This window comes from Mustela nivalis, assembly GCF_964662115.1.
Source record: "Mustela nivalis genome assembly, chromosome: 17".
Lineage (NCBI taxonomy): Eukaryota > Metazoa > Chordata > Mammalia > Carnivora > Mustelidae > Mustela > Mustela nivalis.
The window spans coordinates 40,092,169-40,113,512 of NC_139036.1; the positions used below are offsets into that span (position 1 = coordinate 40,092,169).

The 21,344-nt window shown below is 55.6% G+C and overlaps 1 protein-coding gene across 5 annotated transcripts in view; it reads left to right on the plus strand.

Annotated features, from left to right (window-relative positions):
- LASP1 (LIM and SH3 protein 1) overlaps positions 1–21,344 on the plus strand; it is a 38,718-nt gene that overhangs the window by 2,445 nt on the left and 14,929 nt on the right. For 4 of the 5 annotated variants that reach the window (XM_082704981.1, XM_082704984.1, XM_082704982.1 and 1 more), the window contains exons 4-5: positions 5,890–5,984; positions 15,144–15,228. In XM_082704981.1, coding sequence (XP_082561107.1) covers positions 5,890–5,984; positions 15,144–15,228 — 180 coding nt within the window. The remainder of the gene's footprint in view (positions 1–5,889; positions 5,985–15,143; positions 15,229–21,344) is intronic. The other variant, XM_082704985.1, reaches the window with a different exon arrangement.

Below are 21,344 nucleotides of genomic sequence, written 5' to 3' on the forward strand. Positions count from 1 at the left end.
TCTCTGATTTTGTCTCCTTCCTTGGCAGTCCTTTCACTCACCTCCCAAAGCTGACCCCAGATCCAGATACCCCTCTGATTTGTCTGAACTGGTAGGGGTTGAGGGGCATGGGATGGAAGAGGGGTGCAGAACCCTGGGGCCAACTTCATTGAGCACCTGGAGCCAGGTTTTGTTTGGGAAAGGATAGTTCATTGGCTTTTTCTGTCTCTTCTCTCCCCCTTGGGAGCTTCCCCCATGATCTTTAGCCTCTGAGTCAGGGCAGTGGGAGTAGGCCTGAAATAATTTTGAACTTGCTCTTGGAAGAAGGAGATACATGGGCATATGGGATACATGGGCAAATGTATGTGTTTCTGCTGTTTCATTGTCTTTCCTGGATTTGGCTGGGCAGAAGAGGAGGGCCATATTGTGGGCATAAACAGTGGGGGTGTTGAGCTTCCCAAAGACCCTGCCAGCTTCTGGGGGGCAGGACTTAAGCTTGGAGGCACAGGCTGAAGAGCTAACTGTCCTTGCACACTGGGGTTTCGCCTACTTTGGCCTCTGCATCTTGCATTTTGGCCTCTGCATTCCATGTGCCGCAAATCCCCCTTCCCCCCTATTCTCTCCATAGTCATGAACTGGGAAGAGGCTGTAGGCTCTTTTACCTTTATAAGGCAGAAGCTATATATAGTGGAGGGATTGCTAGGCCGGAAGTTGGGAAACTTGGTCTTAGTTCTGGGTCTGCTCCCACCAGCTTTATGAATGGCTTTAGGCCTCAGTATTCACCATCTGTCTTACGGGTATGAATGATGTCATTTCGTTGGAGGTGGAGCAGTGTACTAAAGTGCCTGCAGGGGATGTGGTGCATGCACTCTGTGTCCTGCCTGTCTTTCTGGGATACTCGGTCCAGCCCGACATCCAGCTCCCTTATAAAGTCTTTTGGTGCTGGGTGCCAGAGGTGAGGGGGTAGGGATTCTATAAGGTGCTTCTCCAGGGGTTCTCTTGCCCTACCTAGAAGAAGACATTCAGGTTGGGTTGCCCTGGGAAGTGGAATTTGGTTCTTCCTCCTTTTTAGAGCCCTCCTTACAGGTGATGGCCTTGGGGAGACCCCCGCCCCCACCTCCACTGAGCAGCAGGCCTAGAATATTCAGGTTTAAGACTTAATCCTCCCAACTCTCTCTATGCAGTAAGGACAGGTGCTTGGACTAGGAACCTGGTGCCCAGATGACTGAGACTTGGCAGGGGGAAGCATTCCATCTCATAGGTGTGGTTGCTAACCAATTTCCCAAGGCCTCCCATTTACTATAGGAGAGAGTCAAATTAGATGCATTTCACTATGATTTCCCTATGGTACATAGCTCACCTTGTGACCCAGAGCACAAGCGACGTCCTTGCTGTTATCTTTTTCTTCTCCCTGAGCTTTATCTCTCAAAGGCTTAGGTGGGTAAAGGCTGTGTCACCTCTAATGGCCACCCTGCCCCCAACCTGTCCCCAACCTGCAGCTTCCAGCATGCTTTGCATGCTGAATAAATATGCATTGCTGATGATGGCATTTGAGGAGGGAGGTCAGAATGTGCTTTCCCAGAGGACTTCTAGGCTTAGGGTTGGGGGAGAAATGGGGTGACCTCATTCACTCATTCATTCAGCAAATATTTATTGAGCACCTGCTTTGTGCCGGGCTCTCTGAATGGTTGCTGTGGGGCCTTTGGGGAGGAGAGGAGTCTGTGACTCAGAACGTCCTCGACGTTTGGAGAAGGTTGGAGTTTTGTCTTGGATCCTGCTGGGGAAGCATTTATATCTGGGGATCTGTACTGTCGAGGATGCTGTCCCCTGGCTTACTTTGCCAGGACCCTGAAAACTGGTGGAGACATTCAGGAGGGGTAGAGGATTGGTGGACTGTTGGGTCCACTTGGAACACCTTGGCCAGAGGGAGCTCTGCTCTGGTGGTCTGAGCCACCCCACCACAGGGGGCAGCAAGGTAGAAGGTGGCTGGGCTAGATGTGAGAGAGGACAAGTCGAATAGCCATGGTGACCCACTTTCCTAGCTGAAGCTCAGCGCACCCCACGATCTTCATGACCATCCATTCATAGTAGCTACTACTGACTGACGCGCCAGGTTCCGTCTTCACAAAACAGATGTGATTGCTCCTATAAATTATGAACCCCATCCATGGAGGCTCCAACATCATGTGGCTGTTCCCCCTCAGCCAGAGCTGGAATTCAAATCTAAAGTTCTTTATGCTCAGCTTTTCTGTCTGTTCTGTGTTCGCAAAAGGTACTTTGATTTACACTGCCTCCTAATGTCCTTAGTGGTCCACTTCCTGACCCCGGCCTGAGGAATGTTCTGGGCCTGGGCTCCTGGGTGGAGCTGGAGCACTGGGAATGGTAATCTCCTCCTCGAGAATTGGGGAGGTACAGCGAGGGTCTGTGCCTTTAAGCCAGTAGCCCAGGTGGCCAGCAGAGCTAGGGTGGTGATCCCAGCCTGGCCAGGGTATAGCTGGTGTTGCTCCCGGAGGAGGGAGGCTCTGTAACCCTTGGCAACAGGAAGGGAGGGGACGGCTTCACCCTCTAACCCTGACTCATGGCCACCCCGGGTAGCCTGGGCTGGGCGCAGAGGGCAAGGTGCCAGGCTGCAGGCACAGTGATCTGAGGTTCGCCACGTCCCGCTCCCCCAGAGCTGTGAGAAACCCTTCCGCCCCTGCATGGTGCTTCCAGAGAGAGAGGCTGGCCCAAGCCTCCACCAGTGTGGGAGATTTGGCTTCTGCCCGCATCAGCCTCCATTTGCCTTCCTGTGGAATGGGTCTGCAGTGGAACGGATGGCAGCTTTGGAGGTGCAGGTGGAGGAGCGTCGTGGGCACCTCCGGAGCCTGGAGAGGGGCTGAGAGGCTTCTAACTGGCCCCCCCTAGCTCTGGTTTTTGTGACAAGGGAAACAGTACACTTCCTGCAGGCAGCAGGAAGGATTAGAGCAGTACCCAGAGGTGTACTTTGCTCCCCTGAGGCTAGAGTCTCAGGCATGCCTCTCTGAAATCTTACCTGGGGCCTCCAGGAAAGGGTGGGGTATCTCTGGCTCTGGGCCAGGGCAGTCGGAGCAGGGGAGGGAGGCAGATAGGTCATCGTGGGGCTGTACTGACTGATTTCCCTGCGTCCTTCACCAGACCTGATGGAAACAGGGATGGGGTCCCCTTCATCTTGGGATCCCCTTGGGGTCCGCAGCCCCAACTTGGCCCCCAAGGGCCATCGTCTGTTCCCCCTTCCACTTCTCCCCTCCCCTGTCCAAAGAGGACACAGTAGTCGGAGCTACTGGATTTTCTTTAACCTTGGAGTCCTCCCCTAGAGGGAGGAGGGAAATGACTGGAAGCGGCTCTCCCTGCTGGGCTTGGAGCCTGCATCTGGGTCACCCTGTCCCTCACATGCCCCCGTCGCGCACCTCTGTGAGACCACTCTGTGGACGGGGAGCCTGAGATCAGTAGCGCTGCTGGAGGCCGTCAGTCCACTCTCCTTTCCATGGTCCCGCTCCTGAGCCCCCCACTGCTTCTCGAGTGACGGAGAATGGGGTCTCTGAGGGTGAGGGGGGGATGAACCGTCTATGGAAATGGGCGCCTTCCCCTCCTGGGGGCTCCCCTTCCTCCAGAAGATAGCTGGGAGGTTTCTTGTGGCAGTCCTGTACCCCCACCCTCTCCAGTATGCCCTGCCCCCTTCCTGAGGGGTTCCCCGCCCCCCCTCCCCCCCCGGTGCGGGGACCTGGCCATCTCCTTCTTGCCCTATGTCTCCCCCAAGTCAGTCAGGAGGTAGCTTTGGAGGTCCCCAGTCCTAGGACAGTGCATATTCCTGCGTATGTGTGTGTGTGAAAGTGGGTCATGGTCCGGATTCCAGAGAATGTTTTTCCTGGCAGGCCCCTGAGGGGGTGGCGGGGAGGTGGAGGCCCAGGCAAGGGGCCTGTGCCGCTAGGCAGGCAGAGGCCAGCAGACTAGGTGGTGACAGGGCTGGGGCACTCTGCCAGCACCTCCCAGGCACTGGGGGAGAGAGGGGGGCTGTCACTTGGGGGCACTGATGGGGGGCCGGGACTACCCCGGTCTCGTTTTCCAGCCAGGTTGTGTGTGTATGGGTTTCGTACTGGGAGGAGTCAGGGCTGGGCTCTGGGATAGGCCCAGGTGGGGGTAAAGGCCAATCTGACAGCAGCCATGCCTTTGCTTCCAGACTTCCTGTTGGCCTTCTTCCCTAAAGAGTGGATCTCCTACCACTTCATTTACTCCTCCACCTTGGGCCAGTCTCCTTGATAGGGAAAGTGGCTCTTACCCCCAGATTATCCCCGGTCTCCGGTTGAGGGGGGCCAGGGTTGAGGAGGTGGTATCCTAGCCTCTCAGCTTCCATTTTTCTGCCCCCTCCTCCAGAGTGACCCAGGAGCACCCCTTGGCAGGGCAGCACATTTTGAAGAGCACTGACTAGGGGGATTTCCTTGACACAGGGCTGAGAGCCAGCTCTGTGCTGAGCACCTCCAGAAGTCTCCCCCTAGGCCTTTCCCTGGCTTCCGGCCTCCTTCTCTGAGGGGTCAGGAGTGCCTTCCTCTGACCACTAGGAAATGGGGCAGAGAGGGGCCAGCCAGGTCAGCAGATAGCCTAGATTCTGGGATCCTGAAAGCTGGACTCCAGGTTGGTATCGATCTCTTTCTGGGCTACCTGGGGCAGGATCTCTATTTCCCTGGCAGGGGATTGCCTGCCAGTGAGGATCAACATTTCTCAGGATGAGGGCACTTCTGTTGCACCGGTTGTTCCCCTCGATTGTCCCACCCCATGGTTTGCTCCCTTCATTCGCACATGCACATGCGCTGTAGCTGTGGTTGGGCCAGTAGAGGCACCCCACCCCCTGCCTGCTCCCCAGCACACACAGACCTCCACTGGGAGCTGATGAGCCCCTGGGGGTGGGTTTATACCTGTCACAGTGCCCAGCACCTAACGTTCCAGAGGGGCCAAGCTGAGTGCTTGTGCTGAGTGCTCTATAGGTGATCTCTTTTTTTTTTTTAACATTTTATTTATTTATTTGACAGAGAGTGATCACAAGTAGGCAGAGAGGCAGACAGAGAGAGGGGGGATGCAGACTCCCTGCCAAGCAGGGAGCCCGATGTGGGGCTCGATCCCAGGACCCTGAGATCATGACCTGAGCTGAAGGCAGAGGCTTAACCCACTGAGCCACCCAGATGCCCCTGTATAGGTGATTTCTCATTGACTCCTCATTGTTACTGTTCTCACTCTACAGACATGGAAATGGATTAGAGGCCTGGGCCCTGACTTGATGTCCCCACTGTGGCATAAGCCTCCAAGCAGAACTCTGTAGTGCCTCCAGGGAGAGCGAGCCCCTGTGGGGGGCTCTCCTACCAGTTCCCTGGCTGGGGCTGGGAGAAGGGTGAGGGAAGGTAGAAAGGGCATGGGTATGGTGACCAGAGCTTGGGGCATTCACCCCACTGTGGTCACAGGGAGCCCCAAGGAGGTGGGAGGTGACAGCAGGAACAGCCTTGCGGTGGGGGTGGGGCTGGAGTGGGAGTAAGGCTTCCTGCCCAGGACATGGCCACCGGGCCTGCCCCCGTTGGCTTCTCTAGACCTTGTCAAGGCCACGGAGCTGCCCCTTCAAGTTCAGCAGTGATGGCTTCTTAGCAACTCTGGTGCAACTTTGCATCAGCAATGAGGCTTCTCCAGCTTGCGGGGGGGGGGGGGAGTGGGGGCAGCAGAAGTGGTCTGGGGGAGGTGGAACCAACCTTCTGGGGGCCTTTCCCCCCCACTCACCCAGCATGTCTGCCGGAGCCTGTGACCCGAGGCTGTGATCCAGTCCCTGGGACGGAGTGCTCCTTCTAGGGCCCGAGTCCCCCTTCTCTGAGTCCCAGTGTCTCACAGCTGTGCTCCCTCTGCCTCTGTCCCCAGTTCTGGCACAAAGCATGCTTCCACTGCGAGACCTGCAAGATGACACTCAACATGAAGAACTACAAGGGCTACGAGAAGACCCCCTACTGCAACGCGTGAGTTCCCCCCCCCACCCCCTACTGCAATGTGTGAGTCTCCCCCCTCCCCCATCCTCCCTCCTGTTCGGGAATATTGCCCAGCACTACCGCAGGAATAAGCACTCATCACCTTTAGTCCTCACCTGGGCAGGATGAAGTAAGGGCAGCTCATAGGCCCGTTTTACTGGGAGGGAAACTGAGGCTGGGGAAGGGAATGGACTTGCCCACAATGACATGGCCAGTGAGAGGCTGGTTCAGACCCAGTAACCATGCTGCTCTCTGCCAGGCAAGTGTGTTCCCTCCACTGCACCCTACTGCGAGAGAGGGGCCCTTGAGGACATGGTGCTCTGCCCTGTTGTGTTTGCCTTCCCTCATTTCTTTCTCTCCCCTGCCCCCTGTCAGAAGGTCAGCACCCTAGGCTTTGGGGGCTTCTGGCTGTAGCCCTTTCTGATGTTCGCCCCCTGAGAACTGGGGGCAGCCTGCAGGGGCCGTGGCCCCAGGGGCAGATCTCTTCCCTCCTGGCTATAGAATCCTTGTCCTTCCCAGCAGAGTTGGCTGGGGCTCTGTTCCTGCTGCACTGGGACCTACTGGGTCCTGCCACCCGTGCTGCTGCAGGGAGGTAGGGAGAGGTAGGGTGTGACTCTATCCGGGACACCCTCTTCCCATCCTGGGCAGTTCCAGAAAATTTACCGCCTTTAAGTTGACCTCCTGTGTAGCAAGTGTAAACTCCGTGTGGGGGCTGCCACATGTGTGTGACCTCACGGCACCCTTGGCAGATGAGGGCTTTAGAAGGTCAAGTCACTAAGTAGTGGCAAAGTGAAAATTCAGAAAAAGCCAGGATCTGACTTGAGTCCTGGCTTTTTCTCAGTCAGGAGGCTCTTCGCAACTGAAGTTCACTAAGGAGGGGAACCATGGGACTTGGCTAAAAGGTCTGGGGGGCTGAAACCCCTTTGAAAGGCTGTCTCTTGCTTATAGCACCCCAGTCGCCTCTTAACCCCACCGTGTCTTGTCCCTGGGCAGCTTGGACACTGTCCCTTCTGGGTGAGACTGGGGCACTCGGAAGGTTGCCCCTGGGTAGAAGGAGGGTCACAGCGTGGTCCTGGCTCTTCTGCAGCTGCCTCTGCTTTTCTATTAGCTTCCACGGATCCTCTTCCCCCCCAACCCCCCACCCCCCCCAAGGGAAATGGGACATTCTTAGAATTCTTAAGGGCTCACACAAGCCCTGATTCTCTGCCACTTCCTCCCTCTGTTGGGGAGTGGGGTGGGGTTCAGTGAAGCCAGAGGCCAGGGGCAGTTTAACCCATTCGTGGCTGGACCACATGAAGCTGGATTCTGGGCCCCAAGGCTCCTTTGGGGGCATCTGCTGAGCCTCTGCCCCTCCATGGCTGAAGTGTGGCAGAGCCCCAAGCCTGGCGTGGGTGGCAGGGATCGATGCTTTCTCATGTCTCTGGCTCAGACTCTAGTAGCCTAGAATTCAGTGAGCGATGGGAGTTGGCGAGAGAAATCAGAGGCTTGTCCTTGTTCTCTCTGTATCTTCTCAGCCTAGTGCCAGAGTCCCAGCTTAGCTGTTCTATGAGGGCTCCTGCAGGTGTTGGGGTCTCCAGGGAGGGGCAGAAGTTGAATCTCTTCCTGGGTGCTATTTCCCCGAGGTTCTTGCCACCCCCCTCCCCACCCTGCCTGAGAAGCAGGTTGGCCCCTCATTCCCCCAGTCCTTTCTCACTTCAGCTGGGAGGGCATATGCTGAGCAGTGGGTCTGGCCCACACACCTGATCTGGTGAGTCCAGGAGAAGCCAAATGTAGTAGGCCTGGCCTGCAGGAAGTACCCTCTGCACCTGTCTGACCTTCAGTTTCTCCCTTGTTATGGATGCCAGGTGTCTTAGGGATGCCGGCCCCTAGACCAAAGAGGGCGAGCCCCTGCCACGGGCCAGGCCCTGTGCTGACATCCCCTCTCATTCCCTCCTGTTTCCTTTCTGCCTCTGGCCCCATCCTTCAGTGGCATTCAGGTTTCTAAATCTTGGGGTTTCCCAGGGGGTAGCTGTGCTCTCACCCCGCTCCCAGCTTTGCCTTGTAGACCTCGGGCCTGGCTTCCTTCCTTCTCAGCTCCTCTGGGTCTTCCCCAGAGGGGCTGCTGATCTCTCCTGGCACTTGGCCAGGGAGTGGGACCGTGCCCCCTCAGTGGGTGAGGGTGTGACTTTGGCGCGCAGGGAGGCTTCTATGGTGTGCCTATTTTTGGCCAGTCCCTGAGCCAGAATCTTGCAGGGGGAGGTGGTCAAGAGAGAAGAAGGCTGGCTGTCATTCCCTGGTGGCTTCTCAAGACTGAGATTTTAAAATGTTCCATAAAGTGACTGTGAGCAGCAAAAAGGCCTCTTCTGTTTCTCTCCCTGCACCAGACTTGTTTCAGGGTTAGACAGGAAAGAGAACTCAGGCGAGAGCTTACAGCCAGCCTGCTGGGCGGTCAGGGGCCCCTACAGATGGGGCCTTAATAAACACGTGCCTCATGCGTATCCAGACGCACACGCTTGGGTGTGGGGCCGCGGAGAAATGCCAAGGAGTCAGATGGAATGGGCGGCGTGTGTGTTCACAGCTCCCAGGCACAGCCACTGCTGTGGCAAGGGAGAGGTGTGCCTTTCTGCTTTTGCACAGTGGCTGGAGGTACAAGAACCACCCTCAAATGCTTTCGGGAAACTTTTAGGTAGGTGGGGTGAGCCTGCTGGTTCCCTTGTTAAAGGAATATTTATGCCCTCGATTATTTGTTTTGTAAACTATGTTTTGTGTAAGGGGGGCTGATGTGTCCACACCCACAAACCTGCCCCTTTGTCTCCATGCACATAGTCCCGGAATGTGGAGGTCATGGGTGGGTGGGGTGCTCCTCCTTGGGAGCCAGGAGTTTACGGAGGCCGCACACGCCAGGCAGAGAGGGGAACCAGCTTTGGGGGGTGTTGAGTGTGGGAGTGGACATGGGCCGGGGAAGGAAGGGAGGACACTCAGAAGCACCTTCCCCACCTCTTCACTGACTGCAGATTTCCAGATCTTTCTGTCGATTTCCTTGAGCTGTAAGGTGAGGGGCTGAAGAGGGCGGATGGAGATGGCTGACTCTGGGGAACAAGGGACTGTCGCCCTGCTCCTTCCCTCCGGTGTCCGAGTGTGGGCCTGTGTTCCTGGGGCTGCCGGCTCAGAATGTCTCTGGTTCTAACAAACTGTCCCGAATCCCAGCTACACTTAGGGAGGGGGCATTAGTGGGTAAATCGGGGACTAGGGCCTGGAGTTTTCTACTTTCCTTTTTCCTGCCTCTGATTGGGAACAGTGGGATCAGACGTCCCAGGGAGCAGGTGCAGCGCTGACTGGGAGCGGGAGTGAGAGGGGTGTGTGTGATGTGTGTTTGGAATGGAGAAGGCAGACTCAAAGGGCCAGTACCACTCAGAGAGGTCGGGGCCTCCAGGGACCTCAGGGTTTGTTTCCTAACCGCCCATTTTAGAGATGAGGAAACTGAGGCCCAGTGTTTGCATGCCTTCCCCACCTTGGCAGAATCATTTCTCTTAATGTACTCTGCCATCAGGGATGGGTACCAGCTTTGAGTTTTCATCCAGTCTCTCATGCCTGAGGACTGGTAAGTTCTTCTTCATGTCTGGCCTTGATCTTTCTGGCTGCTCTTTTTTTTTTTTTTTTTCCTCTGGTCAAACAATGCTTCCTTGTTGCTTCCTGTCCCCACCATTTCAGCCCCTCAGGCCTGGGGGACGGGTGAGAAACTGGGTTAGAAAGGAGCTCCCCCCACAACATGGGCAGTTTTCCCAGCAGGGGAATCAGCAGCTCCTTCCACAGGCAGGATGTAGGGGCTGGTTTTTTTTTTTTTTTTTCTTTTGGTAAAACCAAAGGCTCCTTGTTGCTTTTGTTGATGTATTTTTGTTCCTCCCTGAACAAAAAGCTGTGGTTTTTGAAGGGGTGTAAGGCTGGAAGGGGCCAGGTTGCTTGTAGAAAGGGGGAGCGGGCTTTCAGGATCTCTGGTCTATTCTGGTTCTGGCTCTGCCTCTGGAATGCGGCTGAGGGCAGGAGCGGAGCAGGGCTGTGTCCTGTAAGCTATCCCTGTCACCAGTGTGTCTATAGCGGGAGCCTTACCACTTCTCAGCATCTTCCCTGCCCTCCTTGCCCTTCTGAACAGGAAGCTGACTCAGAGGTCCTTAGGGCAAACCCAGGAGAGGCAGAGGACCCTTCTCCCACAACCATGCAGGTCACTCTCCCCTCTTGAGACACCTGCTTTAGAAAAGTTTTTTTTTTTTTTTTTTTAAAGATTTTTATTTATTTATTTGACAGATCACAAGTAGGCAGAGGCAGGCAGAGGAGGTGGGGGAAGCAGGCTCCCTCTGATGCGGGGCTTGATCCAAGGACCCTGAGATCATGACCTGAGCGGAAGGCAGAGGCTTAACCCACTGAGCCACCCAGGCGCTCCTGCTTTAGAAAAGTATTGAGTAAGTGGCTTCTGACTGTCCACCAGCCTTCTGACTCCCAGAGGGTCTCATAATGACCAAGCTTAGGAACTGGTTGGGCTTGAAAGATAAAGTACTTTGCTCAAGACCCACCCTGCCAAGTGCATCTTTCCCCAGAGCTCTGGGAGCTAGCGGTCTAGGGTCCATCTGAGAGAGATGTCAGCCTCCCCCTAGATGGCCAGGGCCCTTGTGGGGAGGGGGAGTGCCCTAGGCAAGGTCTTTGTCCTTGACACTGAGCATCAGTTTCTTTATCTGTTAAATGGGCACGATGATAATGTCTGCCTTTTCTAGCCCAAAGCCTTGTGGCGGATTTCAAGAGAGACGGGGCACAGGACATAGTCTTATCAAGAAGTCACTTGGTGTGCCTGTCAATTCTCTTAGAGGTCCTCGCTGCTGCCAGCCGCTGCCTGATTGGCCTGCTGTTCCCTGTCCTTGCCCTCATAGCTGCTAGATCCCTTTCCGTGGTCTCCCGCTCTACCCCCAAAGCTTCCCCTCCTAGTGGACTTGGGCTGTCTCCATGCCCTTCTCCTCCCCAGAGCAGCTGATGGCAGTTGTCAGAAGTGGGGAGGGACATAACTGAGGGCCCACTGCTGGGAGAAAGAAACAAGGGGCTGGGTGCAGCCTGGCCCACAGAAGGGACAAAGAACAGCTGCGCTCTGCGCTGAGCTCCAGGTAGGGTTGGAACACCCAGTTCTTCCCACCCTGGCCCTGGGCTGTTGGTGGGGCTGGGGTCCCAGCAGGGTCACTAGCTGAGGTGGTAACCCCTCATGACCTCAGTGGCCTCAGCGCCCTGCACTGACTTCCACGCACATCTGTTCATCCCGACTGGGATCTGCGGGTGATGGGTGGGGAGAGCTCCAACCTGAGGAGATGGGAATCCCTGAGAGAGGGATGGATAAGGTAGAATTTCCAGCAATTATCTCTGGAAGCAGGTCAGATCAGTTGCAGGCTTCTTGGAAGGCAGTTGTGTGGGTGGGGGAAGGGCACAGCATCCACATTTGTGCATCCTCACCCCCACCCCAAAACACACTCGTGGCACCTGTCTTCCTCACTGACACTGTCTGCGAGGATCCTGAGTTTGCAGCCTCCTGGTGTTGCCCTCCTGGGTGTCCTCAGCCACCCTCGCGTCTGCGCCTCTACCCCCCACCCCCACAGCCTCTCTCTGTCTGCTTCTGCTCCGCTCTCCTGCCTGGAGCTGAGGATGGGGTTGCCATGGGAACCTGAAGCGCAGTGAGCAGGGGAAGGGAAAGGCAGGGTTGTCTCGCCAGGGGCCCAGGGCTGTGGGGAGGGGACAGGTTTGACCCAGCAGGAGGAAGAAATATCTGCCTGCCCTCCTCTGGTCCAGGGTTGGGGTCCAGGAGGCGGTGGGCTAAGAGATTAGAGGTTCTGGAGCTCCTCTTTAATCTATTTAATCTGATGCAGGATTAAAATCTTCCCCATCTTTCCCCCCCACCTTCCCTCCAGATTAAGCTGCATGAGCATCTAGGCTGGTCTCCCCTTCCCTTCTGAGGGTTGGCTGTGGGGGGCTGAGATCTGGGGGTCATGGTGGTTCCAAAGTGAAGGTTAAACACCTGACTGTCCATCCAGAGGCCCTTGCTGCATGTTGCAGGGGTGGGAGACTGTCCTGATACTGCTCTGGTGCAGCGTCAGAGACAAGGGACCCACTGGCCCCTGTATCTCAGAGACATGCGCCACTGCGGAGGGCCCGTCTCTGTATTCTGTGGGTGTGAGGAACAAAGGAACCTCATAACTGCAGATTGGGGGGGGGGCATGTCATCCGCCTGTGTCGGGCTGTCCTTGGGCCACCAGAACTGGCACTCCATGTTAACCTTGGACATTCAGGCAGATGGGAAAGCCCAGGTGTGTAGACTGGCTAGGGAGCACGTGTGTTTGCTGCCCGCCACCCTTCCCCACCCAGAGCTGAGTGACATCATCTGGAAACTGACCAGAGCTGCCCGGGAGGTCTTCCCCTTGGTCCCCCTGCTTTAGGAGCCCACCTCTCTTCTCTGCCAGTGATGCTCTCCTCTCCACACTCCCTACCCCGTGACACCTGCAGTACCTGCGGACACCTTCACACCTTCTAAAGGGCCCTGATGTGGTGGGAGGGTCCTGTCTCGAGGCTTCCCTCCTAGGCCCTCAGGGCCAGCCAGTTCTGCTAGAGATCCGAACTTGGATCCCTCCTGCCGGTCTCTTCCTAATCTCCAGAAACAGACTCCCAGTGGGCCCTCCCTTTTTCTGGAACTGCGGAGGAATTTTGAAGGGAGCACTTGGGCTGTGGGTGGCCCAGCTTTCCTGCAGTAGCCTTAGCCCCGCCAGCTGTAGGCACCTGTGTTTACTTTTCTGTCCTCTCCCTCCCTTGCTGCTGGAGGAGCAGAGGGCTCAGCCTAACTGGGAGGCAGGACCCAGGTGGAGCAGTGGAGGCTGGGGGAGGGGCACAGCTGGGAGCACCTGGGTCCTAGACAGTGAAACTAGCCCAGGAAGAAAAAGGAATGCTGAACTCACCCAGCGAGTCCGCGGCAGGGCCAGAGCCCAGCTCTGTGTCCATTCTAGTCACACCCCCCCACCACCGACCTTGGTTTAGTTCTGCAAACCCCAGTCCTGCCCTTCACAAGTGGTGGCTCGGGGAAGTCATGAGTTCACAGGTAGCTCTTGCTCAGGGCGCCTCCCCCCTCCCCCCAGGAATCTTCCAGCTTTGGTGAGCACACAGTAGGAGGCCAGCTCTAGGGCCTGTCGGCCAGACCAGCCAGGGTTGAACATACCTGGAAGGAGGCGCTCCATTGCTTACCTGAGGACAGTCTGTGACGCGGCGATCTCACCACGGTTGTGGTGAGGTGTCTGTCACCCAGGGCTGCAAATGGCCAGACCTCAGCTCCTGCTCAGAGAAGCTGCTAGCCAACCCTTGAGGTATCTGGAGCCCATGTGGACCCGCAGCCGTTTCCCATTCCAGCACATTCCCACAGAGCAGTGACTCAGGGCTGCCGTTCCTCTAGCTGGTTTGCTGGGGACCTTTGGCATGACCAAGGGGGACATGAGAGACTTGAGTTCTAGTCTTGACCCAGCTTTAGTGCCTGGTGGGACATCATTTATCCAATACACGTTTGTTAACACCAGGTTCTGTTTGAAGGAGTTTGGGATAAATCTGTGTACAAAAGAGACCAGAACCCCTCACATCATGGAGAAGTAGAGAGAAGACAAGAAACCAGTGATAAATAAATGAATTATGAAATCAGCTAAGTGCTAAGTGCCTTGCATCACAACACTGTTTCCTCTTCTGGGAATTGAGGGGACACGACCTGCCTGATCCTGGAGGTCACTGTGGGTTTCCCTCTAAGGGCTGCCCTAGCTCCTGTTACCTCCAAGCCAGTCCTCTTTCTGGGGCACAGGCTCCTGCTCTGCCCTGTGTCTGGGATCGGGAGGGTTTGGTTCAGGATGCTGGGCCCTGGGGACATGGGGTACAAATTTAGACGCCATGACTTACTGGCCCCGTGCTTTGGCCACATTGTTTAACTTGTCTGAACCTCAGTTCTCCCTTCTGTCAAAGCAGGAAAAAAGGGCATTTGTGGGGATTTGATGAACTGAGACACTGGGCACACATCAACCATTGTTAGAGCGTTACCTGTCCCTTGAGGGCCTCAGGCTAATTTTCTGACGTCAAACCAATGTCTCACCTACCTTCCAGTTAAGTAAGACCACGTTAGCCCTTCATAATACCACTCTGGACTGTGTGCTTTTTCTCTCTTACCACCTCCTCCAGGAAGCTCCCCCACATCCCCCCCGCCCCCCGGATATGCATGTCCCATTCCCTTTTACTACTATTTTTTTTTAAGTTTTTATTTTATTTTATTTATTTTTTTAAAGGTGTTATTTATTTATTTGAGAGAGATCACAAGTAGGCAGAGAGGCAGGCAGAGAGAGGGGAAAGCAGGCTCCCCACTGAGCAGAGAGCACGATGTGGGTAGGGTTTGATCCCAGGACCCTGAGATCATGACCTGAGCTGAAGGCAAAGGCTTAACCGACTGAGCCATCCAGGCGCCGCTAAGTTTTTATTTTAATCATCCGGTGCTCATCACAAGGGCACTCTTTAGTCCCCATCATGTTTTTCACCCATCTCCCAACCACCTGCCCCCTGGTTAGCTAGCCATAAGTTTGTTCTCTGGAGTTAAGAGTCTGTTTCTTGGCTTGTCTCTCTCTTTTTCCCCTTTGCTCGGTCTGTTTCATTTCCTTTCTCCTTTACTTCTGTCTCCACATCCCTCCTGCCCTTCCTCTGCTTGGTTGGTCTCCATTTCTGCCTTTAGCTGGACGCTTTGTTCTGGCCGCCGGCTGGTGGGGCTGTCCTGGGCAGCCCAGGCCTCTCAACCCCGCTGGATGCTAGATTCTAAGACATGGATTCTCTCCAAACAAGGGCCATCTGAAACCCTCAGACACTGTCCCCAGGGCCTTCCATTGGCTCAGGACAGCTCTTCATGGCCAGCCAGCCCCTCAGGTCTGATATGTTTTCTTGGTTCGGCCCCGGCCAAGTCTGAGACATGCTTGACCCCCTCAGCCAAGGCTGGTACACATCGTGGTCCTGTTGCTGAACAGGGCAGGGGCTGCCCATGGATAAGAGGAAGTTTCCAGGAGACTCAGGCCTGTGAGAAGCCCAGAGGTTCCTACCCCTTCCCCAGAGTGACCTTCACTCTTTCTTTCTGTTCCTCAGACACTACCCCAAGCAGTCCTTCACCATGGTGGCTGACACCCCGGAAAACCTCCGCCTCAAGCAACAGAGTGAGCTCCAGAGTCAGGTGAGGGGGCGGGGCAGGCCCTGTGGCCTGGCGGGGAGCGTGGGGTGTTGTAACCCCTGGGTTTGGCAAGGGCTGCTTCCTCCTCCCTGCTGTGGTTACTCAGCAGGGCCGAGGTGCTGAAATCCTGGCATTTGCCATGTCTCCCTGCCCCCACCCCTGCTCCTGGTTACTTCATATTTCCTGACCTTATCAAAGGAGTGGAGGAAGTGGGTTCGGGAGGTATGGGTGTCTGACTCTCTCTGCTCCAGAAATTTCTTGTGGGGCCTCTGAAGCCCGTCTCCTTCAAGAAGCTGTTCCCTTCTCCCTCCTTTCCACCCATCCCCCCCCTCAAAGGAGAGGACTCACCTCTCCAGGCTCATGCCATCGGAGGTCCGCCCTCCCTTTATGGCCATGTCTCCAAAGCCCCTCAGAGGGCAGGCTGCAAAGAGGGTCTCCCCTGGGGGCTTGTCCTACCTTTGTCTCCTTGGGCCTGATTTTTGGAGCCTGTGCTTTGTGGGGAGTGGGGTACATGCCGGTGTGTTGGGGGGGGAGATGGGTTCTTGTCCAGGTAAGACTCTGAATTTAGGGGACAGTGAGGAATAAGCAAAGAATCCAGAGCCCTGAGCCCTGAACAGGACATTCTATCTGGAGGTCTGGGAGGGCTTCTGGGACCAACCTGGCCTGGACTTTCGAGGGAATAGGGCTTCTACAAAGACCCCTTGAGGGACTTAGCCAAGTGGGCAGGGTGCCCAGGGCCAGGAAAATGTTGCTGGCAGAGGATCCCTCTGGGGCCACAGGGGAGAATCTCTCCTGATCCCCCTGGAGTGGGCTTCCTGCTCTCTGGCGTTTACAGGACCTCTCTAGGTCCCTGTGTCCCAGGAGGTCCTGTGAAAGAGAACCAGCCCTGTGCTCTCTAGGGCTTTACCTGTGTCCTCTGGCAGCTGGGAGGAAGGTGCTGTTTCTGTGGTACAGATGAGGAAACAGCCCAGAGACATGAGCGGACTTGCTAAGATCATACGGGGTAGCAGCACGGGTGGGAAGACTGTTGACTGCTCCGGTCTTGAGTGCCAAATGCCTTGGGCATCTGAGTGCCCTTAGTTCTCACGAGCCTGAGACCTTGGCAGGATCACCCCCACTCCAAGGAAGAAGGAAGGGATCCTACGGACTTTGAAGGCCGGTTTGTCGAATCCTGAGACTTGCGTTCTTTCCAGTTTTCCACCCAACTCCCTCAGGAGAACTTATCTCTACCTTGATAATAAACACGTTAGTTCCTGGTACTGCTGAGAATTATAGCTTAGCACAGTGCTTATAGTTACTTTTTGCCTCATTCATCCTTGACCCCACTCTGGGAACCATGAGATGGGGGAATGCAGGCTTTGCCTGTTGACACGCACACTGAGTGAAGTTTCAGGATCCGGACTCTGGTTTTTCCACTCCCAAGTACAGTGATATTGACCATGTACAGTCCCGGTGAGGTGTGAGGCGTAAGCCTCGTGCGTGTCCCACAATAGCTGGGAGCAAGTAGGGGAAGCTGGTTTTTCCCTAGGCGGCAGCTTGCAGCTGCCAGCCCGGATGCTGACCCTGCCGGGCGTGAAACCCACAGTTGGCGGGGAGCTGGTATGGACACCAGACCTTGCCTGCAGAGAAGGGCACGGGTGGTCCGGCTGGCAGGAAGAGGGGCTGAGGCAGCCCTGGGGCCTGGACCGGGTCTGCACAGGGAAGATTTTGGCCAGACTCTAGCTGGCTGCTGACGACCACCCGGGACTCCCTCATCCTGGAGAGGCGCCCCCCCATCCTGGAGAGGGACCCCCTGGGGCCAGAGGTGGAGGGGGCTTTGGGGAGTGTGCAGGCCACAGCATCTAGGGTAACCTGGACTCACTCCACAGCTTGAGAGGGGCAGTCAGACCCCCAAGTGGTGGGGGCCCCAACAGGGGAACCTGGAAGAAGAGATGTGGGAGGGGCTGTCAGGTGTTTGGAAAGGTACAGCTTCCAGAGGTGTGTGAGAGTGTGTGCACACACTCAGGCAGAGGCGCGCGCGCGCGCGCACACACACACACACACACACACACACCTACTCTCAAGAGGAGAAATTCAAACCCTGTTAATTCCCTTAGCTTTTGTCAGTCCCACAAAGGCACGGCTGTAGCCCTTTCTGGCCCTGGAACCAGATCCCTGAGGGGCGGGGTATGTAGGAGGAAGCAGCAGGAGCTCAGGCCCCCTCTGCCCCACCTCTGCTCGCTGCTCCCCGGGGTCTGGACTTCTGCTTGCTTCCTGGGCCTCCAGGCCCCTGTCTCTGGTTGGCAATTTTGGGCAGTGCCCAGGAATCTGCATTTTGACTGCCCTGGTGATTCTCATGAGCCTTTTGGACTTACTTTGTGAGACTTAGAGCCAGATTTGAGAGGGGCAGGCAGGAAGCTGGGTGGAATTTCCTGGGGCTCACCTTGCTTCTGCTCTGAGCAGAGGGGTGGGGGCCTTAGGGAGTCAGGGCTCTGCACTGAGGACACGGCTCTAACCTGCTTTGGCCTCTAACCTGCATTGGGCTCCTGGGCCTGGAAGCTGGGATAGGCAGCGAGGATAGAGGCGGGGGCCCTGTCTTCTTTGCAAGCGTGGGTCTGTGGTCTGAGCCTGGCTGCTTTCCTCTCCTAGCTTTTTTCAGAACTCCCTGGTAAAATGGAGACAGCGAACCCCAGTTGCCTAGTGGTTGGGGGCTGTGCTGATGGCACTGAGGTTTGGAAGAGCTGAGTGGGCCTGTCCGGGGGTGGTGACAGGTTCTGGTTCCTGTGGCTCCTTTGGGGGCAGGGCTGGCTAGAGCAGCTTGTGGCTGGCGGGAAGGGAAGTGGGAGCCTCCTCTGCCTACCGTGCCCCACCCCACCAGGGTGTCACTTGGGCTCTTTCCAGGGCCCCTTCCTGACCTGTATGCGTGTGTGTCCCAGCCCTCCTCAGTCTCTGGAAGCTGCCAGTGCTAGTTCAACTTTATTTGTTTTCCTGTGTCTAGATTGGTTCCCAAAGTGATACTTTGGGTGTCTGGGACACCTGGAGCCTCCCCTGCGGGGGAGGTAACCACAGAACTGACCAGAAATGACCCTGTGGGTGGTCCTGCCCAGGCCTGGCTGAGGCAGGGAAGCGGAGGCTGGGGCCCCAGCTGCATCCCCTCCCCAAGGCAGCTCTCCCTCCCCCAGCTCCCAGCTGAGTAGAGGCAATATCCATGTGGCCCCCAGAACCCAGGCAGAAATTCAGGGAGAATAAATCTCTCTTTCTTGTTTTCTTGCCCCCATCGTCCCCCCTGTGGCGCTGTACAGTCCCAGGCATTGGACAGTGTGGTCTGTCCAGCATACTTGGTGTTACTCTGACCTGAGCCTGCTAAAGGTCAGATCCTGGGTCCGCCACCCTAGCTGTGTGACCTTGGGGGGGGGAACCTGTTTCACCTTCCTGAGCCTCAGTGCCTTCATCTGTAAAGTGGGGGTTACCTTTCTCCAAAAGTTGTTGTGAGGATATAGCAGATGTTATGAAGGACCTATAACATCATTAGGATATAGAGGATTTTAGTGTGGAGTAAGCATTTAGAGCAGTTCCTGGCTAGAGTCAGTACTCAATCAGTGTTCACTAGTTAACTATTATCTTAGAAAGGGGAGGAAGTAGAGCCTGGGCTCAGTGAAGCTGGGGAGTAGACACTGACCTTTTGATGATTGCTTCCAACTGATCTTCTTCATTCGCTCTCCTCCCCATCTGTGTCTTAATTTTCAAGCTGGTTTCTTTTCTGTTAGAAGGAGGTAAGTTACACAGTATGTGGGCCTGGCATATAGTAGACACACAGTAAGCACTGTATTTTCTTTTTTTCCCAAAAAAGAAATGGCACTGTATCCCCCCCCCCACCCAAATTTTCTGGTTTTGTTTTGTTTTATACTGGTTTATTTAGGAGAAAAAATTTTTTGTTCAAGTCATGATCTTTGCTCTTATGTTGGGTCAGCAAAACAGTGACTTTCTAAATTGTGCTGTCTGTTTGATATTTTGTGTCTATTCAAGTCCCCCATCATGCACGCCACAAACACTTACTTGTACCTACTTTGCTGGGATAAATAATGAACAAGATAGACCCAGGGAGTTATTAATAAACACGTGTAGAGAAAGTGGAGCCTCCAGGGCCCTGTTTGGTGGGTGGGAGGAGCCTCGGCCTCAGACTGGCCCTGCGTGGGGAATTTCCAGAATGGGCGGCCCAGGCAGCTCCCAGACATAGAGTCATCTGTCCCCGGAGCAGAGTTGCCCCCTGTCCCTACCCACAACTGGGTTGGATGACCTTAGGCAGGTTTCCTCCCTGAGAGACCAGCCCCCCACCACATCCTGCTGAGCCATCCCAGGTGAAGGCAAACACTCCTGCTTGGGAGACCAGAGAACCCTGAGAGAGGGGCTCTGGGCAGGGGCCTCCCCTACACTCCCTGGCTGTCTACCTTTCACTTTTGCCACCCACTCCAGCCCCAAAAGGCCTCACAGAGAATCTTCCTCACCTTGATCTTCATAGTTGAGATCTGCAGGTACTTAAAAATGATCACAAACTCCAGAGCTGGGTAGGTTTTTAGAGATCAGCCGGACAGGTCCCCCCCCCGCCCCCCCCCCCCCCCCCCCGCCAGCTCTGTCCAGAGAGGGGGACGGATTTGCCTAGTGACACACAGCCCTGAGGGGCTGACCTCCCTTCAGCCCTTCTGCATCCCGGTTCCACCCCAGCTCCGCCCTATCTGGTGGCCTGTGCCAGGAGTGAAACACATTCTCCTTCCCCAGCAGGGAGGGAGAGGCAGTTCCTGAGCCTGGGAACTAGCTGACATCATTGTAGTGTCGCCATGGCAATTATTCCCCTGGATTAGGGACCTGACCCTTACAGGGCCAGGAAGTGGAGGAAGGAGTGGGGGTCTGGCACGTGGTCAGCACTTGAATGTTGACAAAGCACTTCCACACTTGCCCTCAGCAACAGATGTGGAGCCCGGCCTTGCTTCAGGATGCTCCAGGACTCATTGACTGTGTTCAAGCCACTGTCTGTAGTTGGCGCCACTGACTGGAATGGGTGGTGCTATCCCCATTTTACAGATTGCAAATGGAGGCTCGAAAGGTGAAGTCATTTGCCCAAGACCGCCTGGCAAGTGTGAGACTGAGCACCGGTTAGGACCAACTCCCTCTAGCTGTTTGCCCATGCTTGGCGTGGGAAGCCTCCTCCCCATATTTTAACTGATTCCTCTTACAGCTCTTTTATGGATGGGGAAACTGAGGCCAGAGGCCTTGGATTTGGGGCTTGTGCATCAGGAGCTGTATTTTTTCTGACTCCAGTGCCACCTTCTCCCTGATGCTCCTTTCCCAAAGAGTCTCCCTGCCCTCAGCACTAAAGGTCACCACGCTGTTCCAGGGCTTTCTGGAAGAGTTGATGCTGGGGGCAGTTCTGGGCCCTTGGGGGTGGGTCAGTCCATGTATTACTGTGTTAACTTGCAGTCTGGATTAGAATGAAGGGGCTTGTTTAAAATAAATAAATAAACAGGGGCGCTTCTGACACCTTGTAGGATCGAGAACACCTTGGGTGGATAAGCTGGGCTCCAGAGGATGAACAAGGACCTCTGACCCCTGGGCCATGTGCCGAGGAACTCGTGGGTGTGGCCGGATGAACCCGAGAGTGTTGTCCTGGGTTGGGTCAGGGTGCAGCTCAGCGGTGTGGCCAGGTGACTCCTGACTCTACGCCTGCGAGCTGCCTGGGCATCCTATCCTGGAAACTCCCGATGCCCTAGGCCTCATGTCCTGAGCTGACCTGCTTCTAGGACAGTGCGCGCGCGCACACACACACACACACACATCCGGAGGCAATCCAGGCAGCTGGTGGGGCTGGAACAGCTGGTGGCTCAGGAGTGGACAGTGAAGTCTCTGGAAACCAAGGAACTGTTCTGTGTCCCATGGGCGTTTCTAGCCTCCATTCCATTCTTTAAAACCCCCTGGGGAGAATGAGATATTTTTCATATTTCAATTCCATTAGCGTTCGGGAAGTCCTTTCTTAGGTCTGACTCGAGTCCCTCTGGTACTTGAGTTTCCATGAATTTCTCAGGAGAGGAAGGCAGTGTTGGAGGGTAGGGTTCTTTCCCGGAGCTTGGAACCCTGTTCCGAAGTCC